A 24,848-nucleotide genomic window follows, 5' to 3' on the forward strand; every position below is an offset into this window, starting at 1 on the left:
AACAGTGCCTAGCGCTTCGAACAGTGCTTGGCACCTATCAAGCACTTAACAAACATTCTTGTTACAAATTTATCCTTATTAATCTAGAACAGTGCTCAGCGCTTAGAACAGTGCTTGGCACCTATCAAACGCTTAACAAATATTCTTATTAATCTAGAACAGTGCCTAGCGCTTAGAACAGTGCTTGGCACCTATCAAGCACTTAACATTCTTGTTACAAATTTCTTCTTATTAATCTAGAACAGTGCTCAGCGCTTAGAACAGTGCTTGGCACCTATTAAACGCTTAACAAATATTCTCATTCTTATTAATCTAGAACAGTGCCTAGTGCTTAGAACAGTGCTTGGCACCTATCAAGCACTTAACATTCTTGTTACAAATTTATTCTTATTAATCTAGAACAGTGTTCAGCACTTAGAACAGCGCTTGGCACCTATCAAACGCTTAACAAATATTCTCATTCTTCTGATTATTAATCTAGAACAGTGCCTAGTGCTTAGAACAGTGCTTGGCACCTATCAAGCACTTAACATTCTTGTTACAAATTTATTCTTATTAATCTAGAACAGTGCTCAGCGCTTATAACAGCGCTTGACACCTATTAAACGCTTAACAAATATTCTTATTCTCATTGATTTAGAACAGTGCCTAGCGCTTAGAACAGTGCTTGGCACCTACCAAGTACTTAACAAATATTCTTATTTCAAATATTCTTATTCTTACTAATCTAGCACAGTGCTCAGCGTTTAGAACAGTGCTTGGCACCTATCAAACGCTTAACAAATATTCTCATTCTTCTTATTATTAATCTAGAACAGTGCCTAGCGCTTAGAACAGTGCTTGGCACCTATCAAGCACTTAACAAACATTCTTATTACAAATTTATTCTTATTAATCTAGAACAGTGCTCAGCGCTTAGAACAGCGCTTGGCACCTATCAAACGCGTAACAAATATTCTCATTCTTCTTCTTATTAATCTAGAACAGTGCCTAGCACTTAGAACAGTGCTTGGCACCTATCAAGCACTTAACAAATATTCTTATTACAAATATTCTTATTATTAATCTAGAACAGTGTTCAGCGCTTAGAACATAGCTTGGCACCTATCAAACGTTTAACAAATATTCTCAGTCTTATTATTAATCTAGAACAGTGCCTAGCGCTTAGAACAGTGCTTGGCACCTATCAAGCACTTAACAAATATTCTTATTATTCTTATTATTAATCTAGAACAGTGCTCAGCGCTCAGAACGGTGCCTGGCACGTAGTAAACGCTTAACAAATACTGTTATCATTGTTATTATTATTGTTATTGTTGTTGTTTATTTTGTTAGTATGTTTGGTCTTGTTCTCTGTCTCCCCCTTCTAGAGTGTGAGCCCACTGTTGGGTAGGGACTGTCTCTATGTGTTGCCAACTTGGACTTCCCAAGCGCTTAGTACAGTGCTCTGCACACTGTAGCGTTCAATAAATACGATTGATTGATTAATTGATTGTTGTGGTTGTTATTGTTACCTCCCTCCTCTCCGGCCCCGCCCCCCCCGGCCCGTTGGGCCCTGTGCGCAGGCGCAGGTGTCGTGCGGATCAGTGCGCAGGCGCTGGAGTCGAGTTGCTCCATGCGCAGGCGCAGGTGTCGAGCTGCTCCGTGCGCAGGCGCAGGTGTCGTGCGGCTCAGTGCGCAGGCGCAGGTGTCGTGCGGCTCAGTGCGCAGGCGCTGGAGTCGAGGGGCTCCATGCGCAGGCGCAGGTGTGGAGCGGCTCCGTGCGCAGGCGCAGGTGTCGTGCGGCTTCCTTCATTTACGGCCGCCTGGTCGCGCGGGGCCGCAGTGACTTACGGCTTCGGGCCCGGGGAGGGGGGCCGGGCAGGACGGCCAGCGCGGTAAGAGCCCCTTCTCCCATCCCCGCACCTCACCCCGTATTGTTTTTAAAGTTATTAAAAACAATTAAATTAACAATTATTTACAATCAACAACAATTAAAAACATTTATTAAGCGCTTACTACGTGCAAAGCACCGTTCTAAGCGCTGGGGAGGTGACAAGGTGATCAGGTTGTCCCACGAGGGGCTCACAGTCTTCATCCCCATTTTACAGATGAGGTCACTGAGGCCCAGAGAAGTGAAGTGACTCGCCCAAAGTCACCCAGCTGACAATTGGCAGGGCCGGGATTTGAACCCAGGACCTCTGACTCCAAAGTCCGGGCTCTGTCCATTGAGCCACGATGCTTCCCTATCAGAATAAATAATAACAATAATAAAGGCATTTATTAAGCGCTTACTATGTGCAGAGCACTGTTGTAAGCGCTGTGGAAGTCACAAGGTGATGAGGTTGTCCCACGGGGGGTTCATAGTCTTCATCCCCATTTTACAGATGAGGTCACTGAGGCACAGAGGAGTGAAGTGACTTGCCCAAAGTCACCCAGCTGACAGTTGGCGGAGTCGGGACTTGAACCCATGACCTCTGACTCCAAAGCCCGGGCTCTTTCCACTGAACCACACTGTTTCTCTATCAGAATAAATAATAGCAATAATAATGGTATTTATTAAGCGCTTACTATGTGCAAAGCACTGTTCTAAGCGCTGAGGAGGTCACAAGGTGATCAGGTTGTCCCACGGGGGGCTCACAGTCTTAATCCCCATTTTACAGATGAGGTAACTGAGGCACAGAGAAGTGAAGTGACTTGCCCAAAGTCACACAGCTGACAGTTGGCGGAGTCGGGACTTGAACCCATGACCTCTGACTCCAAAGCCCGGGCTCTTTCCACTGAACCACACTGTTTCTCTATCAGAATAAATAATAGCAATAATAATGGTATTTATTAAGCGCTTACTATGTGCAAAGCACTGTTCTAAGCGCTGAGGAGGTCACAAGGTGATCAGGTTGTCCCACGGGGGGCTCGCAGTCTTAATCCCCATTTTACAGATGAGGTAACTGAGGCACAGAGAAGTGAAGTGACTTGCCCAAAGTCACACAGCTGACAGTTGGCAGAGTCGGGACTTGAACGCATGACCTCTGACTCCAAAGCCCGGGCTCTTTCCACTGAGCCACACTGCTTCATCTATCAGAGTAAATAATAGCAATAATAATGGTATTTATTAAGCGCTTACTATGTGCAAAGCACTGTTCTAAGCGCCGGGGAGGTCACAAGGTGATCAGGTTGTCCCACGGGGGGCTCACAGTCTTCATCCCCATTTTACAGATGAGGTCACTGAGGCCCAGAGAAGTGAAGTGACTCGCCCAAAGTCACCCAGCTGACAATTGGCAGAGCCGGGATTTGAACCCAGGACCTCTGACTCCAAAGTCCGGGCTCTGTCCATTGAGCCACGATGCTTCCCTATCAGAATAAATAATAACAATAATAATGGTATTTATTAAGCGCTTACTCTGTGCAAAGCACTGTTCTAAGCGCCGGGGAGGTCACAAGGTGATCAGGTTGTCCCACGGGGGGTTCACAGTCTTCTTCCCCATTTTACAGATGAGGTCACTGAGGCGCAGAGGAGTGAAGTGACTTGTCCAAAGTCACACAGCTGACAAGTGGCGGAGCCGGGATTTGAACCCATGACCTCTGACTCCAAAGCCCAGGCTCTGTCCACTGAGCCACAATACTTCTCTATGAATCAGAATAAATAATAACAATAGTATTTATTAAGCGCTTACTATGTGCAAAGCACTGCGCTAAGCGATGGGGAGGTCACTAGGTGATGAGGTTGTCCCACGGGGGGTTCACAGTCTTCATCCCCATTTTACAGATGAGGTCACTGAGGCGCAGAGAAGTGAAGTGACTTGCCCAAAGTCACACAGCTGACAATTGGCGGAGCCGGGATTTGAACCCAGGACCTCTGACTCCAAAGTCCGGGCTCTGTCCACTGAGCCACGATGCTTCTCTATCAGAATAAATAATAACAATAATAAAGGCATTTATTAAGCGCTTACTATGTGCAAAGCACTGTTCTAAGCGCCGGGGAGGTCACAAGGTGATCAGGTTGTCCCACGGGGGGCTCACAGTCTTCATCCCCATTTTCCAGATGAGGTCACTGAGGCCCAGAGAAGTGAAGTGACTCGCCCAAAGTCACCCAGCTGACAATTGGCAGAGCCGGGATTTGAACCCAGGACCTCTGACTCCAAAGTCCAGGCTCTGTCCATTGAGCCACGATGCTTCCCTATCAGAATAAATAATAACAATAATAATGGTATTTATTAAGCGCTTACTCTGTGCAAAGCACTGTTCTAAGCGCCGGGGAGGTCACAAGGTGATGAGGTTGTCCCACGGGGGGCTCACAGTCTTCTTCCCCATTTTACAGATGAGGTCACTGAGGCGCAGAGGAGTGAAGTGACTTGTCTAAAGTCACACAGCTGACAAGTGGCGGAGCCGGGATTTGAACCCATGACCTCTGACTCCAAAGCCCAGGCTCTGTCCACTGAGCCACAATACTTCTCTATCAGAATAAATAATAACAATAGTATTTATTAAGCGCTTACTATGTGCAAAGCACTGTTCTAACCGCTGGGGAGGTCACAAGGTGATCAGGTTGTCCCACGGGGGGCTCACGGTCTTAATCCCCATTTTACAGATGAGGGAACTGAGGCTCAGAGGAGTGAAGTGACTTGTCCAAAGTCACACAGCTAAGTGGCGGAGCTAGGATTTGAACCCATGACCTCTGACTCCAAAGCCCGGGCTTCTTCCACTGAGCCACGCTGCTTCTCTATCAGAATAAATAATAACAATAATAACGTCATTTATTAAGCGCTTACTACGTGCAAAGCACTGTTCTAAGCGCCGGGGAGGTCACAAGGTGATCAGGTTGTCCCACGGGGGGCTCACAGTCTTCACCCCCATTTTACAGATGAGGTCACTGAGGCCCAGAGAAGTGAAGTGACTTGTCCAAAGTCACACAGCTGACAAGTGCTTCAGAGACCTCATCTGTAAAATGGGTATAATGGTGGCATTTATTAAGTGCTTACTATGTGCAAAGCACTGTTCTAAGCGCCGGGGAGGTCACAAGGTGATGAGGTTGTCCCACAGGGGGCTCACAGTCTTCACCCCCATTTTACAGATGAGGTCACTGAGGCCCAGAGAAGTGAAGTGACTTGTCCAAAGTCACACAGCTGACAAGTGCTTCAGAGACCTCATCTGTAAAATGGGTATAATGGTGGCATTTATTAAGTGCTTACTATGTGCAAAGCACTGTTCTAAGCGCTGGGGAGGTCACAAGGTGATGAGGTTGTCCCACAGGGGGCTTGCAGTCTTCACCCCCATTTTACAGATGAGATCACTGAGGCGCAGAGGAGTGAAGTGACTTGCCCAAAGTCGCACAGCTTAGTGGCGGAGCCGGGATTTGAACCCATGACCTCTGACTTGAAAGCCCAGGCTCTGTCCACTGAGCCATGCTACTTCTCTATCAGAGTAAATAACAATAGTAATAATGGCATTTATTAAGCGCTTACTATGTGCCAAGCACTGCTCTAAGCGATGGGGAGGTGACAAGGTGATCAGGTTGCCCCAGGGGGGGCTCAGTCTTAATCCTCATTTCACAGATGAGGTCACTGAGGTGCAGAGGAGTGAAGTGACTTGTCCCAAGTCACACAGCTGAGTGGCGGAGCCGGGATTTGAACCCGTGACCTCTGACTCCAAAGCCCAGGCTTCTTGCACCGAGCCATGCTGCTTCTCTATCAGAATAAATAATAACAATAATAAAGGCATTTATTAAGCGCTTACTATGTGCAAAGCACGGTTCTAAGCGATGGGGAGGTGACAAGGTGATCAGGTTGTCCCACGGGGGGCTCACAGTCTTAATCCCCATTTTACAGATGAGGTAACTGGGGCCCAGAGAAGTTAAGTGACTTGCCCAAAGTCACACAGCTGACAATTGACAGAGCTGGGATTTGAACCCATGACCTCTGTTTCCAAAGCCACTGAGCCACGCTGCTTCTCTGCGGTGCTCTGCACACAGTAGGTGCTCAATAAATACGATTGAATGAATGAATGAATGAATGGGTTCAGTCTGTGACGTGGGACGGCCTGTTGTCCTTGTATCTACCTCAATGCTTAGAACAGCGCTTGGCACCTAGCAAATGCTTAACCAATACCATTATTATTATTATTATCGCATTTTCCAGATGAGGTAACTGAGGCCCATCGTTATTATCCCATTTTCCAGATGAGGTAACAGGCCCAGAGAAGTGAAGCGACTTGCCCCAAGTCACACAGCTGACAAGTGGCGGAATTAGAACCCGCGACCTCCGACTTCTAAGCCCCGCTGGATGTGACGGGGGCCGGGGAGAGCAGGCAGGATAGTTCCGCGGATTTAGCTGGTTTTCGGTAATTTTTTCCCTCCCCAAGGCTTGTGTCCGGAGGCCGGGACTCGGGGGCCACATCATGGAGCCTGAGCAACTGTTGGAGGGGCAGACGCAGGTACCGGACCCCCCCAGACGAAACCCCATTTTTCCTCCTCTCCCATTCCCTTCTGCATCGCCCTCTCCCCCTTTGCTCTTCCCGCCCCGTCCTCGCAGCATTTATCTCTATATCTGTCATTTTATTTAGTTATATTGGTGTCTGTTTACTTGTATTGTTATCAGTCTCCCCCCCTTCTAATAATAATGATGGCGGCATTTGTTAAGCACTTACTATGTGCCAAGTACTGTTCTAAGCACTAGTATAGATACGATAATAATAATAACGATGGCATTTGTTAAGCACTTACTAGGTGCCAAGCACTGTTCTAAGCCCTAGGATAGATACAATAATAATAATAATGATGGCATTTGTTAAGCACTTACTATGTGCCAAGCACTGTTCTAAGCACTAGGATAGATACAATAATAATAATAATAACGATGGCATTTGTTAAGCACCTACTATGTGCCAAGCACTGTTCTAAGCACTAGGATAGATACAATAATAATAATAATGGCGGCATTTGTTAAGCACTTACTGTGTGCCAAGCACGGTTCTAAGCACTAGGATAGATACAATAATAATAATAATGATGGCATTTGTTAAGCACTTACTATATGCCAAGCACTGTTCTAAGCACTAGGATAGATACAATAATAAAAATAACGAGGCATTTGTTAAGCACTTACTATGTGCCAAGCACTGTTCTAAGCACTAGGATAGATGCAATAATAATAATAATGATGGCATTTGTTAAGCACTTACTATGTGCCAAGCACTGCTCTAAGCGCAGGAGGAGATACAAGGTAATCAGCTTGTCCCACATGGGGCTCACCCTCTTAATCTCCATTTTACAGACGGGGTAACTGAGGCACAGACAAGTTACTCTATTTATTTTAATAATAATAATAATGATGGCATTTATTAAGCGCTTACTATGTGCAAAGCACTGTTCTAAGCGCTGGGGGGATGCAAGGTGATCAGGTTGTCCCACGTGGGGCTCACAGTCTTCATCCACACTTTACAGATGAGGGAACTGAGGCCCAGAGAAGTGAAGTGACTTGCCCAAAGTCACACAGCTGACAAGTGGTGGAGCCGGGATTTGAACCCATGACCTCTGACTCCAAAGTCCGGGCTCTTTCCCACAGAGCCACGCTGCTTACTTGTACATATCTATTCTATTTATTTTATTTTGTTTTGTTTTCTGTCTCCCCCTTCTAGACTGTGAGCCCGCTGTAGGGTAGGGACCGTCTCTATATGTTGCCAACTTGGACTTCCCAAGCGCTTAGTACAGTGCTCTGCACACAGTAAGCGCTTAATAAATACGATTGATTGATTGATATCTATTCTATTTATTTTATTTTGTTAATCTGTTTTGTTTTGTTCTCTGTCTCCCCCTTCTAGACTGTGAGCCTGCTGTAGGGTAGGGACCGTCTCTATATGTTGCCAACTTGGACTTCCCAAGCGCTTAGTACAGTGCTCTGCACACAGTAAGCGCTTAATAAATACGATTGATATCTATTCTATTTATTTTATTTTGTTAATATGTTTTGTTTTGTTCTCTGTCTCCCCCTTCTAGACTGTGAGCCCGCTGTAGGGTAGGGACCGTCTCTACATGTTGCCGACTTGTACTTCCCAAGCGCTTAGTACAGTGCTCTGCACACAGTCAGCGCTCAATAAATACGATCGATTGATGGATTGATTAAGTGACTTGCCCAAAGTCACACAGCCGACGTGGGGGAGCTGGGATTCGAACCCACGACCTCCGACTCCCAAGCCTGTGCTCTTTCCACCGAGCCACGCTGCTTCTAGACTGTGAGCTCGTTGTGGGCAGGGCTTGCCTCTCCTTATTGCTGTACTTTCTGCTTCCCTGTTGCTGTCCTATTGTTCGTACTTTCCGATTGCTGTACTTTCCCAAGCGCTCAGCACAGTGCTGTGCACACGGTAGGCGCTCAGTAAATACGACCGAATGGGCGGCAGACGGGGGAGAGTGGCGCGGGCCCCGGGGGGATGGTGGCAGGAGAGTCAATCAATCAATCGCATTTATTGAGCGCTTACTGTGTGCAGAGCACTGTACTAAGCGCTTGGGAAGTACAAGTTGGAAACATATAGAGACGGTCCCTACCCGACAGTGGGCTCACAGTCTAAAAGGGGGAGACATCAATCGTATTTATTGAGCGCTTACTATGTGCAGAGCACTGTACTAAGCGCTTGACAGAGAGCAAAACCAAACATACTAACAAAATAAAATAAATAGAATAGACGTGTACGAGTAAAATAAATAAATAGAGTAATAGAGTCGAGTCCAGGGGCTGTCTTCGGTGGCGTCTGACCCCTGTTGTGTTTTGCAGGTTTCGGAAAATCCTCATTCGGAATTCGGCCTCACGGAAAACGTCGAGGTAACGTCCTCAGCTTCTTTGCTCGGGTTTAGCCAGTGCGCTGCCCCGATGGAGACACGAGCTCGGTTTTGCCAGGGATAAGATTCAGTCCCCTTATCGTTTGTATTTTTTAAATGGTTTTAGTTATACGAAGGGCGAAGCATCGATAAAAAATCCCTCTCCACCCCCAAGTGTTTTTTTTCGTTAGCTGAGTGTAATTTGCCCCATCATCATCGCGCTTCGTTATACCAAGGAAATCTGGCTTTTGGAGTGTTTGATTTCTAAAAAGTTTAATACCCTCCGGCCTAAATCCACATAGAAGTTGTCTCTTTGTGATGAGTAGTACCGAGTGCTGGGCTCCGTAGTAGAACGTAGTGTTGTCTTAGGCTTTCGAGTCATCGCTGACACATCTCTCCCAGAGTGCTCCATCATCATCATCATCATCAATCGTATTTATTGAGCGCTTACTATGTGCAGAGCACTGTACTAAGCGCTTGGGAAGTACAAATTGGCAACATCTAGAGACAGTCCCTACCCAACAGTGGGCTCACAGTCTAAAAGGGGGAGACAGAGAACAAAACCAAACATACTAACAAAATAAAAGAAATAGAATAGATATGTACAAATAAAATAAATAAATAAATAAATAGAGTAAAAAAATATGTACAAACATATATACATATAAACAGGTGCTGTGGGGAAGGGAAGGAGGTAAGATTGGGGGGATGGAGAGGGGGACGAGGGGGAGAGGAAGGAAGGGGCTCAGTGTGGGAAGGCCTCCTGGAGGAGGTGAGCTCTCAGCAGGGCCTTGAAGGGAGGAAGAGAGCCAGCTTGGCGGGTGGGCAGAGGGAGGCCATTCCAGGCCCGGGGGATGACGTGGGCCGGGGGTCGATGGCGGGACAGGCGAAAGCAAGGTACGGTGAGGCAATCGCGCTTAGTACAGTGCTCTGCACACAGTAAGCGCTCAATAAATACGATTGATGATGATGGTAGCGTAGCCGTAGAGTTTTCTTGGTAAAAATTACAGAAGCGGTTTGCCATCGCCTCCTTCCGCGCAGTAAACTTGAGTCTCCGCCCTCGACACTCCTGTGCTGCCGCTGCCCAGTACAGGTGAGTTTAGATTTATTGCAGATCACCTACCACTCGCTAGCCACTGCCCAAGGTAGGAGTGGAATGGACAGGCCTCCGCTTGACTCTCCCTCCCGTAGTCGAGACTGGTAGAGGACTGGAAACTCCGGGTGTGAGTCTGAGAGGGGAGAAGGTAATAATAATAATAATAACAATGGCATTTATTAAGCGCTTACTATGTGCAAAACACCGTTCTAAGCGCTGGGGAGGTTGCAGGGTGATCAGGTTGTCCCACGGGGGGCTCCCAGTCTTCATCCCCATTTTCCAGATGAGGCCCAGAGAAGTGAAGTGACTGCCCAAAGTCAGCTGACAGTTGGCGGAGCCGGGATTTGAACCCATGACCTCCGACTCCAAAGCCCGGGCTCTTTCCACTGAGCCACGCTGCCTCTCCAGTGTTCCTGACTAGGAAAATCCCTCGAAGTATTTGAGCACCTACTGTGTTCAGAGCACTGAGCCAAGTGACCGAGCTCGTAGTACGGTAGAATTAGTAGATATGGTCCCTGCCTCCAAGGAGTTTATGATCTTAGGGGAGACAGACACGAAAATAAATATATTACAGATAGGAGGAAGTTATCGGACATAAATATAAGTGCTTTCTGCAGGGCTTGTTTTAAGGAAGATTCATTCATTCAGTCGTATTTATTGAGCGCTTACTGTGTGCAGAGCACTGGACTAAGCGCTTGGGAAGTCCAAGTTGGCAACATATAGAGACGGGCCCTACCCAACAGCGGGCTCACAGGCTAAAAAGGGGAGACAGACAACAAAACAAAACGTATTAACAAAATAAAATAAATAGAATAAGTATGTACAAATAAAATAGAGTAATAAATCTGTACAAGCATATATACAGGTGCTGTGGGGAGGGGAAGGAGGAAAAAGTGATTTCATTTGATTTGATCTGATTTGATCTTTTAGACTGTGAGCCCGTTGTTGGGTAGGGACTGTCTCTATACGTTACCAACTTGTACTTCCCAAGCGCTTAGTCCAGTGCTCTGCACACAGTAAGTGCTCAATAAATACGACTGATGGTGATGATTTCACACGGTCACTCCGCTCTGGGTGACAGGTAAGGAACTTTTGAAACCAACTGGAAGTCAGGACAGGCTATTCCAGCCTCCTCTTAGCAGTACTGTCTTTTATTCCGATGACCCCTGTCCACGTGTTTTGTTCTGTTGTGTGTCTCCCCCCTTCTAGAACAGAAGATGTTCTGTTCCCGCACCATGCACACATCCCAGTTAGAGAACGCAGTGATGCCCCTTCCTGAAGTGTGTTTCTCCGTGAAGCGTTGATCCCAGTTAATAATATATAATATATATATATATATATAATATAACTCTCAGGGTCGTGGCTGGAGAGTTTCCAGGACTCTTCCCAGCCACGACTACAGGAGGGAGAGTCAAGAAGAGGCCTTCCCATTCCGTCGATCAGGGGCTAGTGAGCGGAAGGTGGTCTCCTACAAGTCAAAACTCCCTCGTGCTGGGGGCGAAGACTCGTTTATTGCACAGAAGGAGTCAATGGCAAATCACTTGTGGATTTTTACCAAGAAAACTATAGATACGCTACCGGCATGATTGCAGGTGGAAGTGGGGCGTTCTGAGAGAAATATGGCATCTCTGTGGGTCAGACGCGACTCAAAAGCTTAAGACAACAACAACGAGCACCGTCCCGAGCCCTGGGGCGGATTGAAAACGATCAGTTTGGACGCCGTGGGTCCTTGTCCCGCGGGAGGCTCCGAGTGTCAGTAAACCATGTGAACTTCAGTCAGCGTGAGGTTGTTGGAAATAGGTACTGAAATAGGTTTTAGAGCGCAGCCCCGTTGCGTTGACGATGCTGAATGTGCCTTTCACAACTGCCTACAGTTTTTCTTTTGGTTTCCTGGATTGGTTAGGTGATTTTTCAGTGGTTCAAGCCGGAGGGAAAGCCGGTTAACTCCTCTTTCGGAAACAAATTCACGAGAGAGAGGTGTTTGCTTTTGCTGAGGTCAGAGGCCAACTTGGCGACACAGCAAGGCGTCTAAAACATCCTTCTCGGTGGTTCTGAACAGATAGCTTTGGAGTCAGAGGTCATGGGTTCAAATCCCGGCCCCGCCACCGGTCTGCTGTGTGACCTTGGGCAAGTCACGTCACTTCTCTGAGCCTCAGCTACCTCATCTGTAAAATGGGGATGAAGACTGGGAGCCCCATGTGCTTTTAGACTGGGAGCCCCTTTTAGACTGTGAGCCCACTGTTGGGTAAGGACTGTCTCTATATGTTGCCAATTTGTACTTCCCAAGCGCTTAGTACGGTGCTCTGCACACAGTTAAGACGATTGATGATGATGATGACAACCTGATCACCTTGTATCCCCCTCAGCGCTTAGAACAGTGCTTGGCACATAGTAAGCGCTTAACAAATGCCATCGTTGTTATTATAGCGTAGGTAACAGATAACAGGAAGCGCTTGGATTCTTCTCAAGTTGTAGTGGTAGTAAGAAAATTCCATTCCAGGCGTTCTAGAAACCCACTTCTATTTTACTTTAGACCAAGTTTTCTTGTAAAATGGTGTTTTGGGGGGCGGAGGGAGATCGGGAAGCAGAAGGAGGGCTAGGAGAAGCCGCAAGGGGAAATAGGGACAAAAGCAGTTTTAAAGGGACATCTTGGGCCAGTGGAAGTAGATATTCATTCAGTCGTACTTATTGAGCGCTTACTGTGTGCAGCGTACCGTACTAAGGGCTTGGATGTTTCAGTGAGATCCTAACCTGGCGTAATAGATCACCCCCCCCACCCAAGTCATCATCATCATCAATCGTATTTATTGAGCGCTTACCATGTGCAGAGCACTGTACTAAGCGCTTGGGAAGTACAAATTGGCAACATAGAGAGACAGTCCCTACCCAACAGTGGGCTCACAGTCTAAAAGTCGTGCCGCCGTTGTCTCCTTTAAAGTCTCCAGGGTCACCTCTCTGATTTTTTTTCAGTGGGAGGGAGAGAATGAAACTCCTGAAGCCTGCGCGCGAGTTTCTAATGCTGCACGAACGTTTTTTGCAGGACGGAGAAAATGACTCAGATGTCACCGTGGCTAACGTCAAAACCATTTTGGTTTGCACTTCGGAGAGGAGAGCCGAGAGATTTTTCTCTGCAGGCTTAAATAGTCAGGGAATCGCGAGCGGGCCCCGACTGAGGCTGGGTTTTCCGGGTAGACGAGGGAGAGGCGGCTTAGTTATTCGGTGATTTTAGTGGCAGTGATGCATCCATGAGGAACCTCTGGGTCAAGTCTGACTGGATTGCCGTTGGGTCCACGAGGGACCTCGCTGATCGGTGCCAAAACATCATCATCATCAATCGTATTTATTGAGCGCTTACTATGTGCAGAGCACTGTACTAAGCGCTTGGGAAGTACAAATTGGCAACAAATAGAGACAGTCCCAGCCCAATAGCCCATCTCCCACCCCGAAATTCCTCTCGTCTTCCCGGTGCTTTTTATTACATGCTCTTTCAGTTCTCCTTTTTCTTCTCCCCTTAACTAGGGACCCAGGGCCTGCCCGAAGGATAAAGAAGAAAGCACATGGGGCGAGTTCTGTTGGTGGGATTTCTGGGAAGTGGTCCTTATTAATCAGTCAATCGATGGTATTTATTGAGTGCTTACTCTGTACTAAGTGCTCGGGAGGGTACTGTGAGCCCACTGTTGGGTAGGGACTGTCTCTATGTGTTGCCAACTTGTACTTCCCAAGCGCTTAGTACAGTGCTCTGCACACAGTAAGCGCTCAATAAATACGATTGATTGATTGCAGTACAACAGAACTAGTAGACATGTTCCTTGCCCTTAGTCTAGAGGGGGAGACAGACGTTACTATAAATCAATTTATAATATTTATAATAGAGAAGCAGCGTGGCTCAGTGGAAAAGAGCCCGGGCTTTGGAGTCAGAGGTCATGGGTTCAAATCCCGGCCCTGCCAATTGTCAGCCGTGTGAATTTGGGCAAGTCACTTCACTTCTCTGGGCCTCAGTTCCCTCATCTGTAAAATGGGGATGAAAGACTGTGAGCCCCCCCGTGGGACAACCTGATCACCTTGTAACCTCCCCAGCGCTTAGAACAGTGCTTTGCACATAGTAAGCGCTTAATAAATGCCATTATTATTATATCATCTAAAGGTACGTACATTCATTTAATCATTTATTTGAGCGCTTACTATGTGCAGAGCACTGTACCAAGCGCTTGGAAAGTACAGTTCAGCAATCAAGAGGGAATCCCTGCCCACAACGGGCTTACAATCTAGAAGGGGGGAGACAGACATCAAAACAAGTAAACGGGCAGCAATATAAATAAGTAGAATTATAGATATGTATACGTCAAACCGAGTAAACAGGCATTAATATAAATAAATAGGATTATAGATATGTACGTAAATACACAAGTGCTGTTGTGGGGGGGGAGAAGGAGGGGAGAGCAAAGGGAACGAGTCGGGGCAATGGGGAGGGGAAGAGCTGAGGAAAAGGGGGCTTAATCTGGAGGAGGTGAGCCTTTAGTAGGGCTTTGAAGGGGGAAAGTGTGATTGTTTGGCAGATTTGAGGAAGGTTTTGTGGGGTGATATCAAATGCCCAGAGGTTACACAGATGCAGAAGGGAGAGCGAGCCGGGAAAAAGAAGTCTTAATTGGAGAAAGTCTAGGTTGTATATGGAGAGAAGCACTGCCCTTGCAATAGTCTTTCAAGGTGAAGCCGCGTCTCTAATTAAGACGACGCCTCTTCCTGAGAGCACCTTGGTTTGAAGGTGGGATCACCTTACCCGCTTCCGTAGAGTTTGTTACGAATAAAATTATTTATTTTATTTTGTTGGTCTGTTTGGTTTTGTTCTCTGTCTCCCCCTTCTAGACTGTGAGCCCAGTGTTGGGTAGGGACCGTCTCTATATGTTGCCAACTTGTACTTCCCAAGCGCTTAGTCCAGTGCTCTGCACACAGTAAGCGCTCAATAAATACGATTGATGATGATTGCACCTTTAGGGTGTGCTTTTGGAAGTTAGCTTGCCGTAGATTAAAGAGGATTTCAAGCAAACGGCGCTATTGGGATAGAAATCCTAGGATAAGTCCGCCTGTCCTGCTGTGTTTGAGCAAAGGTGAATTTCTAAATTAACCACCGGCTTTGGTGTAGGATGCGATTTTTAAATGATTAACGGCGCTGCTTTTCTCAGAGAAGATTAGAGGTGCGGGTCGGGGTGGGTGTTGTGAAGCGGAGAGGTGAACCCGCCAAGTCTGTTTGGAAACAGTGGACGAAGTGTAGGGAGAATGCGATCTCCCTTGAGGCTACCGTAAAGGAGAGAGTTAGCTAGAGTTGGCTAGATTGAGCCATGTACAACGGTATTTTGTCCAGTCTTTGGAAAAATAAAGAAATCTGACAGTGTTGAATGGCGTGATTCTAAAGGTGAGGTGCTCACTATCAAAGTTTCATGGACTATTAGAGGTAGAGTGAATATTGCCTCTTAAAAATTTATACAAATTTTTTTAATGTTTGGATTTTTCAAAAACGGCTTTAATACGTGGTTGTCCTTTAATTAAATTTTATTTTAAAAATCTTATATAGCTCCCGAAATCCAGCAGAGCGTTACCTAAACATAGGAGCGGATCTGTCACCTGGGTATTTATTTTGGCTTTGATCTAAGTGGGACTCCAGAGGGCCAAAATATTGTTACATGTTGTTACATAGAGCGTAGGAGATGATGATGATGATAATAATGGCATTTGTCAAGTGCTTATTTTGTGCCAAGACTATATTAAGCTTTGAGGTAGATACAAAATAATTAGGTCAGACGCAGTCCCTGTCCCACAATCTAAATAGGAGGGAGAATGGGTATTGACTGTACATTTTACACTTGAGGAAACTGAGGCACAGAGAAGTTAAGCGACTTGCCCATGATCACACAGCAGACAAGTCAGGATTAGAACCTAGGTCCTTTGCCTCCCATGCCTGTGCTCTTTCCACCAGGCCACGCTGCTTCTCCAAAGAGTAATTCCTTTTTAATTCCATCATCATCATCATCAATCGTATTTATTGAGCGCTTACTATGTGCAGAGCACTGTACTAAGCGCTTGGGAAGTACAAATTGGCAACGTCTAGAGACAGTCCCTACCCACCAGTGGGCTCACAGTCTGAAAGGGGGAGACAGAGAACAAAACCAAACATACTAACAAAATAAAATAAATAGAATAGATAGGTACAAATATCCAGTAATAAGTAACTTCATGTGAAAGGAGAGGAGCGTGAACTGGCATTATTTCCGGAGAAAGAGGTCTAGGGGAATGTGTAAATAGTGGTTCTCATGACTCTAAATCCTAGAAGAGGGGAAAATTTTCAGAACTGAACTGGAATTAGTGAGCCGGAGGTACCGAAAGACATCCTTAGTAGATAGTTTTTGGGAAGTATCTCCTTTGGGAAGTATACTTTCCCAAATACTTAGTACAGCGCTCTGCACACAACGAGCACCCACACCAGACTGAGCCCCTTCCTTCCTTCCCCCCTCGTCCCCCTCTCCATCCCCCGCATCTTACCTCCTTCTCTTCCCCACAGCACCTGTATATATGTATATATGTTTGTACATATTTATTAGTCTATTTATTTTACTTGTACCTATCTATTCTATTTATTTTATTTTGTTAGTATGTTTGGTTTTGTTCTCTGTCTCCCCCTTCTAGACTGTGAGCCCACTGGTGGGTAGGGACTGTCTCTATATGTTGCCAGCTTGTACTTCCCAAGCGCTTAGTACACGGTAAGCTCTCAATAAATACGATTGATTGATTGATTGGAGAAGCAGTACGGCCTAGGAATCGGCAGGACCCGTGTTCTAATCCCGCCTCCGCCACTTGTCTGCCGCGTGACGGCGGGCAAGTCGCTTCACTTCTCTCCGCCTCAGTTACCCCATCAGTAAAATGGGGATTAAGACCGTGAGCCCCGGCGGGACACGGACGGTGTCCGACCTGATTAGTTTCTTTCTACCCCAGCTCTTAGAACAGGGCACCTAGTAAGCACTTGACACATACCTCTGATGGAATACACAGTCAAGTAATTCTCTGCTGGGCCTCCCCCTTATTTCTCGTATAAATTTACCTCGAACAAGAAGGCAGCGCGGTTCTCAGAAAGTGTCTCAATCCACTGTGTTTTGTATTATTCCGCAGCGGATAGTAGAAAATGAGAAGATTAACGCGGAGAAGACGTCAAAGCAGAAGGTGGACCTTCAGTCACTGCCCACGCGGGCCTATCTGGATCAGACCGTTGTACCGATCTTATTACAGGGACTTGCCGTGCTTGCAAAGGAGAGGTAAGGAAACAAACTGAGACTTTAATCCTCGTATAGGAAATTGATAGAGTCCCCTTAAAGCGGTCAAACGTGCATCATCATCATCATCAATCGTATTTATTGAGCGCTTACTAGGTGCGGAGCACTGGACTAAGCGCTGGGGAAGTACAAATTGGCGACATCTAGAGACAGTCCCTACCCAACAGTGGGCTCACGGTCTAAAAGGGGGAGACAGAGAACAGAACCAAACATACTAACAAAATAAAATAAATAGAATAGATATGTACAGATAAAATAAATAAATAAATAGAGTAGTAAATATGTACAAACATCTATACATATATACAGGTGCTGTGGGGAAGGGAAGGAGGTAAGAAGGGGGGATGGAGAGGGGGACGAGGGGGAGAGGAAGGAAGGGGCATCATTACGAGAGGGTGTCCGGCTTTTTTTTATTACGGGATTTCAGCACTTACTATGTGCCAGGCACTGTCGTAAACACTGGGGGAGATAGAAGGTGGTCACTTTGGACCAGTCCCTGGCCCACATGGGGCTTACAGTCTTAATCCCCATTTTACAGATGAGGTAACTGAAGCCCAGAGAAGTTAAATGGCTTGCCCAAGGTCACACGGCAGACAAGCGGCAGAACAGGGACTGGAACCCAGGTCATTTATTCATTCATTCATTCAGTCGTATTTATTGAGCGCTTACTGTGTGCAGAGCACACTGGAACCCGGGTCATTTATTCATTCATTCACTCAATCGTATTTATTGAGCGCTTACTGTGTGCAGAGCACTGGACTAAGCGCTTGGGAAGTCCAAGTTGGCAACATGTAGAGACGGTCCCCACCCAACAGTGGGCTCGCAGTCTAGAAGGGGGAGACAGAGAACAAAACAAAACATATTCACCAAATAAAATAAATATGTACAAATAAAATAAATAAATAAAAAGAGTAATAAATACATAAGGTCCTTCTGATGCCCAGGCCCGGGCTGTATCCACTACGCCGTGCTATTTCTAACTTGGAAATAAAACTCTGGGTTGAGAGTAATTCACTCAATCGTATTTATTGAGCGCTTCCTGTGTGCAGAGCACTGTACTAAGCGCTTGGGAAGTACAAGTCGGCAACACATAGAGACAGTCCCTACCCAACAGCGGGCTCACTTGTAAGTCACACGTTCTAATAGTAAAGTGGAACTGGGTGACAGTCAATTAGCTGCTTGGGATTTCTGAATCTAGAAACACTTTATCTACTTTATGAAGCAGCGTGGCTCAGTGGAAAGAGCCGGGCTGGGGAGTCAGAGGTCATGGGTTCGAATCCTGGCTCCGCCACTTGTCAGCGGTGTGACCTTGGGCAAGCCACGTCACTTCTCTGGGCCTCAGTTCCCTCATCTGGAAAATGGGGATTAAGACTGTGAGCCCCACGTGGGACAACCTGATCACCTTGTATCCCCTTTAGCGCTTAGAACAGTGCTTTGCACATAGTAAGCGCTTAACAAATACCACCATTATTATTATTATTATTATTACTGCAGAAGAGCTCCTATGCCTGGAAATTGCCTTTTGCTGTTGTAAGAGTCTTCTCAGTGGTAGAAGACTTCCATCCCCCCATCTTACCTCCTTCCCTTCGCCACAGCACCTGTATATATGTTTGTACATATTTATTACTCTATTTATTTATTTTACCTGTACATATCTATTCTATTTATTTTATTTTGCTGTATGGTTGGTTTTGTTCTCTGTCTCCCCCTTTTAGACTGTGAGCCCACTGTTGGGTAGGGACCGTCTCTATATGTTGCCAACTTGGACTTCCCAAGCGCTTAGTACAGTGCTCTGCACACAGTAAGCACTCAATAAATACGATTGATTGATTGATTGGTAGGGTGTGGGATAGGAGGAATGGGAGGATTATGAGAAGATTTTCCCCATCATTGTTTGCTTATTTTCTTTCCTGCTGCCCCCAACTGCCACTCTTAAGACCCTCACTGAGGCTAATTCCAGTCCTACACCTGGACACCTCTGGCAGTGGCATCCCGGGAATTGTCAGGATTCCCAACACATTTTTTCATCTTTTATGCCCTGCACTTCCTGTAGCCTCCTGAGTCTCCCAGGTGGGACTGAGGGTGACTGATTTCTTTTTTTTTTTTCACGAGAACAAAACCCAGTGGTAAATCTGGAGAAGCAGCGTGGCTCAGTGGAAAAGGCCTGGGCTATGGAGTCAGAGGTCATGGGTTCAGCTGTCAGCTGTGTGACTTTGGACAAGTCACTTAACTTCTCTGGGCCTCAGTTCCCTCATCTGTAAAATGGGGATTAAAACTGTGAGCCCCCCCCCGTGGGACAACCTGATCACCTTGTAAGCTCCCCAGCACTTGCTTTGCACATAGTAAGCGCTTAACAAATACCATTATTATTATTAATTATTATTATTATTATTATTATTATCTCATTCTTGTTTCCCGAGTTCCCCATCAAAGAATGCCCTTCAAGGCCCTGCTGAGAGCTCACCTCCTCCAAGAGGCCTTCCCAGACTGAGCCCCTTCCTTCCTCTCCCCCTCGTCCCCCTCTCCATCCCCCCCATCTTACCTCCTTCCCTTCCCCACAGCACCTGTATATATGTTTGTCCATATTTATTACTCTATTTATTTTACTTGTACATATCTATTCTATTTATTTTATTTTGTTAGTATGTTTGGTTTTGTTCTCCGTCTCCCCCTTTTAGACTGTGAGCCCACTGTTGGGCAGGGACTGTCTCTAGATGTTGCCAATTTGTACTTCCCAAGCGCTTAGTACAGTGCTCTGCACATAGTAAGCGCTCAATAAATACGATTGATTGATTGATTGTAACTTTAATGGAGGTTTATTCGGGAGTTAAGAAGGCTCATGAACTCTATTGCTACCGCTTCAGTAGTAATAGAGTTCATGAGCCTTCTTGAATTCATTCAGCAGTCGTATTTATTGGGCGCTTACCTTGTGCAGAACACTCTGCTCAGCGCTTGGGAGGGTACGGTACAACAGACACATTTCCCTGCCCACAACGAACTTAGTCCAGACTGCCATTTCAGACCTGTAACCCTCTGTAAAACCCTTCTAGACTATAAGCCCGTTGTGGGCAGCGAATGTCTACCAACTCTGTCATATTGTCATATTTATTTTATTTTGTTAGTATGTTTGGTTTTGTTCTCTGTCTCCCCCTTTTAGACTGCAAGCCCACTGTTGGGCAGGGACTGTCTCTATATGTTGCCAACTTGTACTTCCCAAGCGCTTAGTCCAGTGCTCTGCACACAGTAAGCGCTCAATAAATACGATTGATGATGATGATGATGATATTGTACTCTCCCAAGCGCTTAGTCCAGTGCTCTGCACGCTGGCAGTGTTCAATAGGTATCACCGGTAACCTGTATTAGCAGGGATGGACGCCTAATTTGGATGTGAATCCGTGCGGGAAACCTGTTAGCCGCCAGCTAGGCACTAGCAGGGGTAATAATAACGGCATTTATTAAGCGCTTACTATGTGCAAAACACTGTTCTAAGCGCTGGGATGGTGCCCGGAGGGATTTAAAGTTCTTTCCCTCTAGGCAGCCGCTTCAAGAACCCCCTCAGGGTTGTTCCAGCCCGCTGTTTTTCCGGACTGCCTGAATCCCAGCTTGGAAAGTCGGAAAGAGCAGCCGGCGGGCTGCAGCTGTCAATAGGATGGATTCCAGGGCTAACCAGGAGGCACGTCCGAGTCAGTCGATCAGATCTACCGAGCGTGTGCCGAGCACTGTGCTAAGCACATGGGCGAGTACGCTATAACACACCCATTCCCTGCCCACAACGAGCTTACGGTCTAGCGGGAAAGCGCAGCCTCATTGCAAAAAAAATACCCCGTCTTCCCCAAGTGAATGCCCCCTATAAGTAGTAGAGCAGCAAACCAAATATCACCCGTGCCACTTCAATAAATCAATCAATCGTATTTATTGAGCGCTGACTGTGTGCAGAGCACTGGACTAAGCGCTGGGGAAGTTGGCAACGTCTAGAGACGGGCCCTACCCAACAGTGGGCTCACAGTGTAGAAGGGGGAGACGGAGAACAAAACCAAACGTATTAACAAAATAAAATAAATAGAATAGATATGTACAAGTAAAATAAATAAATAAATAGAGTGATAAATATGTACAATCATATATACAGATATATACGGTTATATATACATACATACAGATATACACATATATACAGTTATATGTGCGTACATACAGATATATACATATATACAGTTATATGTACATACAGTATATACTTCAGGCGACACCTGTATATATGTATATATGTTTGTACATATTTATTACTCTATTTTACCTGCACATATCTATTCTATTTATTTTATTTTGTTAGTATGTTTGGTTTTGTTCTCTGTCTCCCCCTTTTAGACTGTGAGCCCACTGTTGGGTAGGGACTGTCTCTATATGTTGCCAATTTGTACTTCCCAAGCGCTTAGTACAGTGCTCTGCACATAGTAAGCGCTCAATAAATACGATTGATGATGATGACACAGAAATGCAGCCCCATTGCAAAGATACCGTTCCCTCAAGTGAACGCCCCTGAAAGTAGCAGAGGAACAAACAGAATATCACTCATGCCACTAAGACACAGATAAGAGTTCACAAAACATTCATTTCGCTGTGGAATTGCCAAGTGTGGACTCGGTCCATATGAATCATTTTATGGAAGTTAATAAACGGGAGATTTTCATCTGAGGCCCAAGGAACCATCTCTCTGGAATCGTAGGGTAATGGTGGTATTTTAATTTTCATGGGAAGAGTGACAACCCCCTGGAGAAACACAGGGACGTCTGCTAGCCCAAAACATTTTACGTGACTACCAAGTGGGTAAAATCCTAATGAGTTTATAAATTTTCCCCCCAAACCCGTTTGGACAGCTTATATCCAAGGATATCTCTTTAGCTATTTATTACAAAATAATGGGTCAATGCTTACCCCTTAGTGCTTAATGAGTACCCTCACTAACTACCTTTGTTTCCTCTGTTGTAATGAGGCTCTCATTAATCAGTCAATCAATCTCGTATTTATTGAGCGCTTACTGTGTGCAGAGCACTGTACTAAGCGCTTGGGAAGTACAAGTTGGCAACATATTGAGACGGTCCCTACCCAACCGTGGGCTCACAGTCTAAAAGGGGGAGACAGAGAACAAAATCAAACATACTAACAAAATCATCATCATCAATCGTATTTATTGAGCGCTTACTGTGTGCAGAGCACTGTGCTAAGCGCTTGGGAAGTACAAGTTGGCAACATCTAGAGACAGTCCCTACCCAACAGTGGGCTCACAGTCTAAAAGGGGGAGACAGAGAACAAAACCAAACATACTAACAAAATCATCATCATCAATTGTATTTATTGAGCGCGTACTGTGTGCAGAGCACTGTGCGAAGCGCTTGGGAAGTACAAGTTGGCAACATCTAGAGACGGTCCCTACCCAACAGTGGGCTCACAGTCTAAAAGGGGGAGACAGAGAACAAAACCCAACATACTAACAAAATAAAATAAATAGAATAGATGTGTACAAGTAAAATAGAGTAATAATTATTATTCTTTTATACTCTTTCACCATACAGAACCATGTATTTCATTAAGGGTAAGGATGAAACAAGAAGTGATCAATTCTTTATTATTATTATTTCGAACAATAATAATAAGGTATTTATAAGCGCTTACTAGTCGCCGGGCACTGTACTCAGCGCTGGGGTAGGTATTAACTAATCAAGTTGGGCGTAGTGGATGTCCCATATGGGGCTCACAGTTTTAATCTCCATTTTGCAGATGAGGTAACTGAGGCACAGAGAAGTCGAGTGACCTGCCCAAGGTCTGGGGTCAGAACCGAGGCCCTTCCGACTCCCAAACTTGCGCTCTGTCTTTTAGACTGTGAGCCCACTGTTGGGTAGGGACTGTCTCTATATGTTGCCAATTTGTACTTCCCAAGCGCTTAGTACAGTGCTCTGTGCATAGTAAGCGCTCAATAAATACGATTGATGATGATGATTAGGCCGTGCTGCCTCTCAATTACCTATAAATCCTGAGCCTCATCTGTTACGACGTATGAGATACCGCTTTACGGTTTTATAAAGAATCTTCACGGAAGTATTATTTGGAGGAGGGCGTTGGATAAATTTGCTTTAAAGCCCTCCGGCCAGGATTTCCATAAAAATTAGTTCCGGGTGTGTGTAAAATGGATGGTAACCGCAAAAAGAGAACACTTGAGATCATTCGTTTGTAACGAAGCTTACTAAACCTCGGATTCTTTTTCCTTTGCAGACCTCCCAATCCCATTGAATTTCTAGCATCGTACCTTTTAAAAAACAAGTCACAGTTTGAAGATCGAAACTAGTTCCGTGGGAAGGAGAGAATTTGGTTGCTCCTGTAGATTTTACAGGATGGAGGCACTCCAAGTTGCCATGACTCTTTATTTTTGTTATTTTGAAGCTTACGAATCTTCAGGACCAGAGATCTTGTTACAGTAGTCCTATTAGGGAACGTTTCCTCGTCCTTGGCTTTTTTTTTATTTAATGAGTATTTCTTACACTTTATTCCTTCACTCGTCTCGAACGATGTTCAGTGACTTTCCGAATAAAATGCTATAACAATCTTGGAGAGATGGATATGACCTTTCTCTGCGGGGAATTCGGTCTGCTAGAGATTCTTTGAACCTAATAATAATGGCATTTATTAAGCGCTTGCTATGTGCCAAGCACTGTTCCAAGCGCTGGGGGGATACAAGGTAATCAGGTCGTTCCACAGGGGGTCTTAATCCCCATTTTCCAGATGAGGGACCTGAGGCCCGGAGAAGTGACTTGCCCGAAGTCACACAGCGATAAGTGGCGGAGCAGGGATTCGAACCCATGACCTCTGACTCCAAAGCGTGCGCTCTTTCCACTGAGCCACGCTGCTTCTCTGAACGTGCCGCTGCTACTTCCACCGCTCTTGGAGCCTTAAGCCTGGGGTCTGGCCTAGATATATGCCTCGCTGCATGCCTGATTTGGGTCTCATTCCCAGAAAATTCAATAAACTAGTTGATTTTTGACCTCATGGCGATAGGAAATTTCCGGGAAGCGGGTGCTTCGGTCCCCTTTGCCTGCCACTGGGGCCAGAGCATTTACAACCGAAAACAGGCCACCCAATCCATCCATTCACCATTCTTCAGATGGGCAGTGCCCAGCCAAATAGTTTCCTTCTCGACCATGATGTGGAGTCATGGATAATAATAATAATGGTGGTGTTTATTAAGCGCTTATTATGTGCAAAGCACTGTTCTAAGCGCTGGGGAGGTGATCAGGTGGTCCCATGGGGGGCTCACAATCTTCATCCCCATTTGACAGGTGAGGGAACAGGCCCAGAGAAGTGAAGTGACTTGCCCAAAGTCACCCTATTGGTGGAGCCGGGATTCGAACCCATGACCTCTGACTCCAAAGCCCGGGCTCTTTCCGCTGAGCCACGCTGCTTCCCACAGCGTGTCGCGCCTTCTACTCTGCCCTTTCTGCATTGCTGCGAGAACCCAGCTGGAAACGCTACTGGTTTTGGGGGGTCCCTCTATAAAATGGCATGCAGCGGGGGGAAAATGACAAGGAGGGAACCTAGGATTCAACGAGGGAAATACAAGTCCTACCCTGTCTCACGACTGCAAATATTTAAATCT

General features: G+C 45.9%; 1 protein-coding gene across 1 annotated transcript; it reads left to right on the forward strand.

Moving 5' to 3' along the window:
* The first annotated feature begins 1,858 nt into the window (after window positions 1–1,858).
* On the forward strand, window positions 1,859–23,801 carry DPY30 (dpy-30 histone methyltransferase complex regulatory subunit). Its single transcript, XM_038739816.1, has 5 exons — window positions 1,859–1,877; window positions 6,337–6,408; window positions 8,742–8,789; window positions 17,040–17,182; window positions 23,471–23,801. The coding sequence occupies exons 2-5, from the start codon at window positions 6,373–6,375 to the stop codon at window positions 23,541–23,543; spliced, it is 300 nt and encodes a 99-aa protein (XP_038595744.1). The 5' UTR covers window positions 1,859–1,877; window positions 6,337–6,372; the 3' UTR covers window positions 23,544–23,801.
* Window positions 23,802–24,848: the final 1,047 nt, after the last annotated feature.

The sequence above is a fragment of the Tachyglossus aculeatus genome, chromosome X1 (assembly GCF_015852505.1).
Source record: "Tachyglossus aculeatus isolate mTacAcu1 chromosome X1, mTacAcu1.pri, whole genome shotgun sequence".
Lineage (NCBI taxonomy): Eukaryota > Metazoa > Chordata > Mammalia > Monotremata > Tachyglossidae > Tachyglossus > Tachyglossus aculeatus.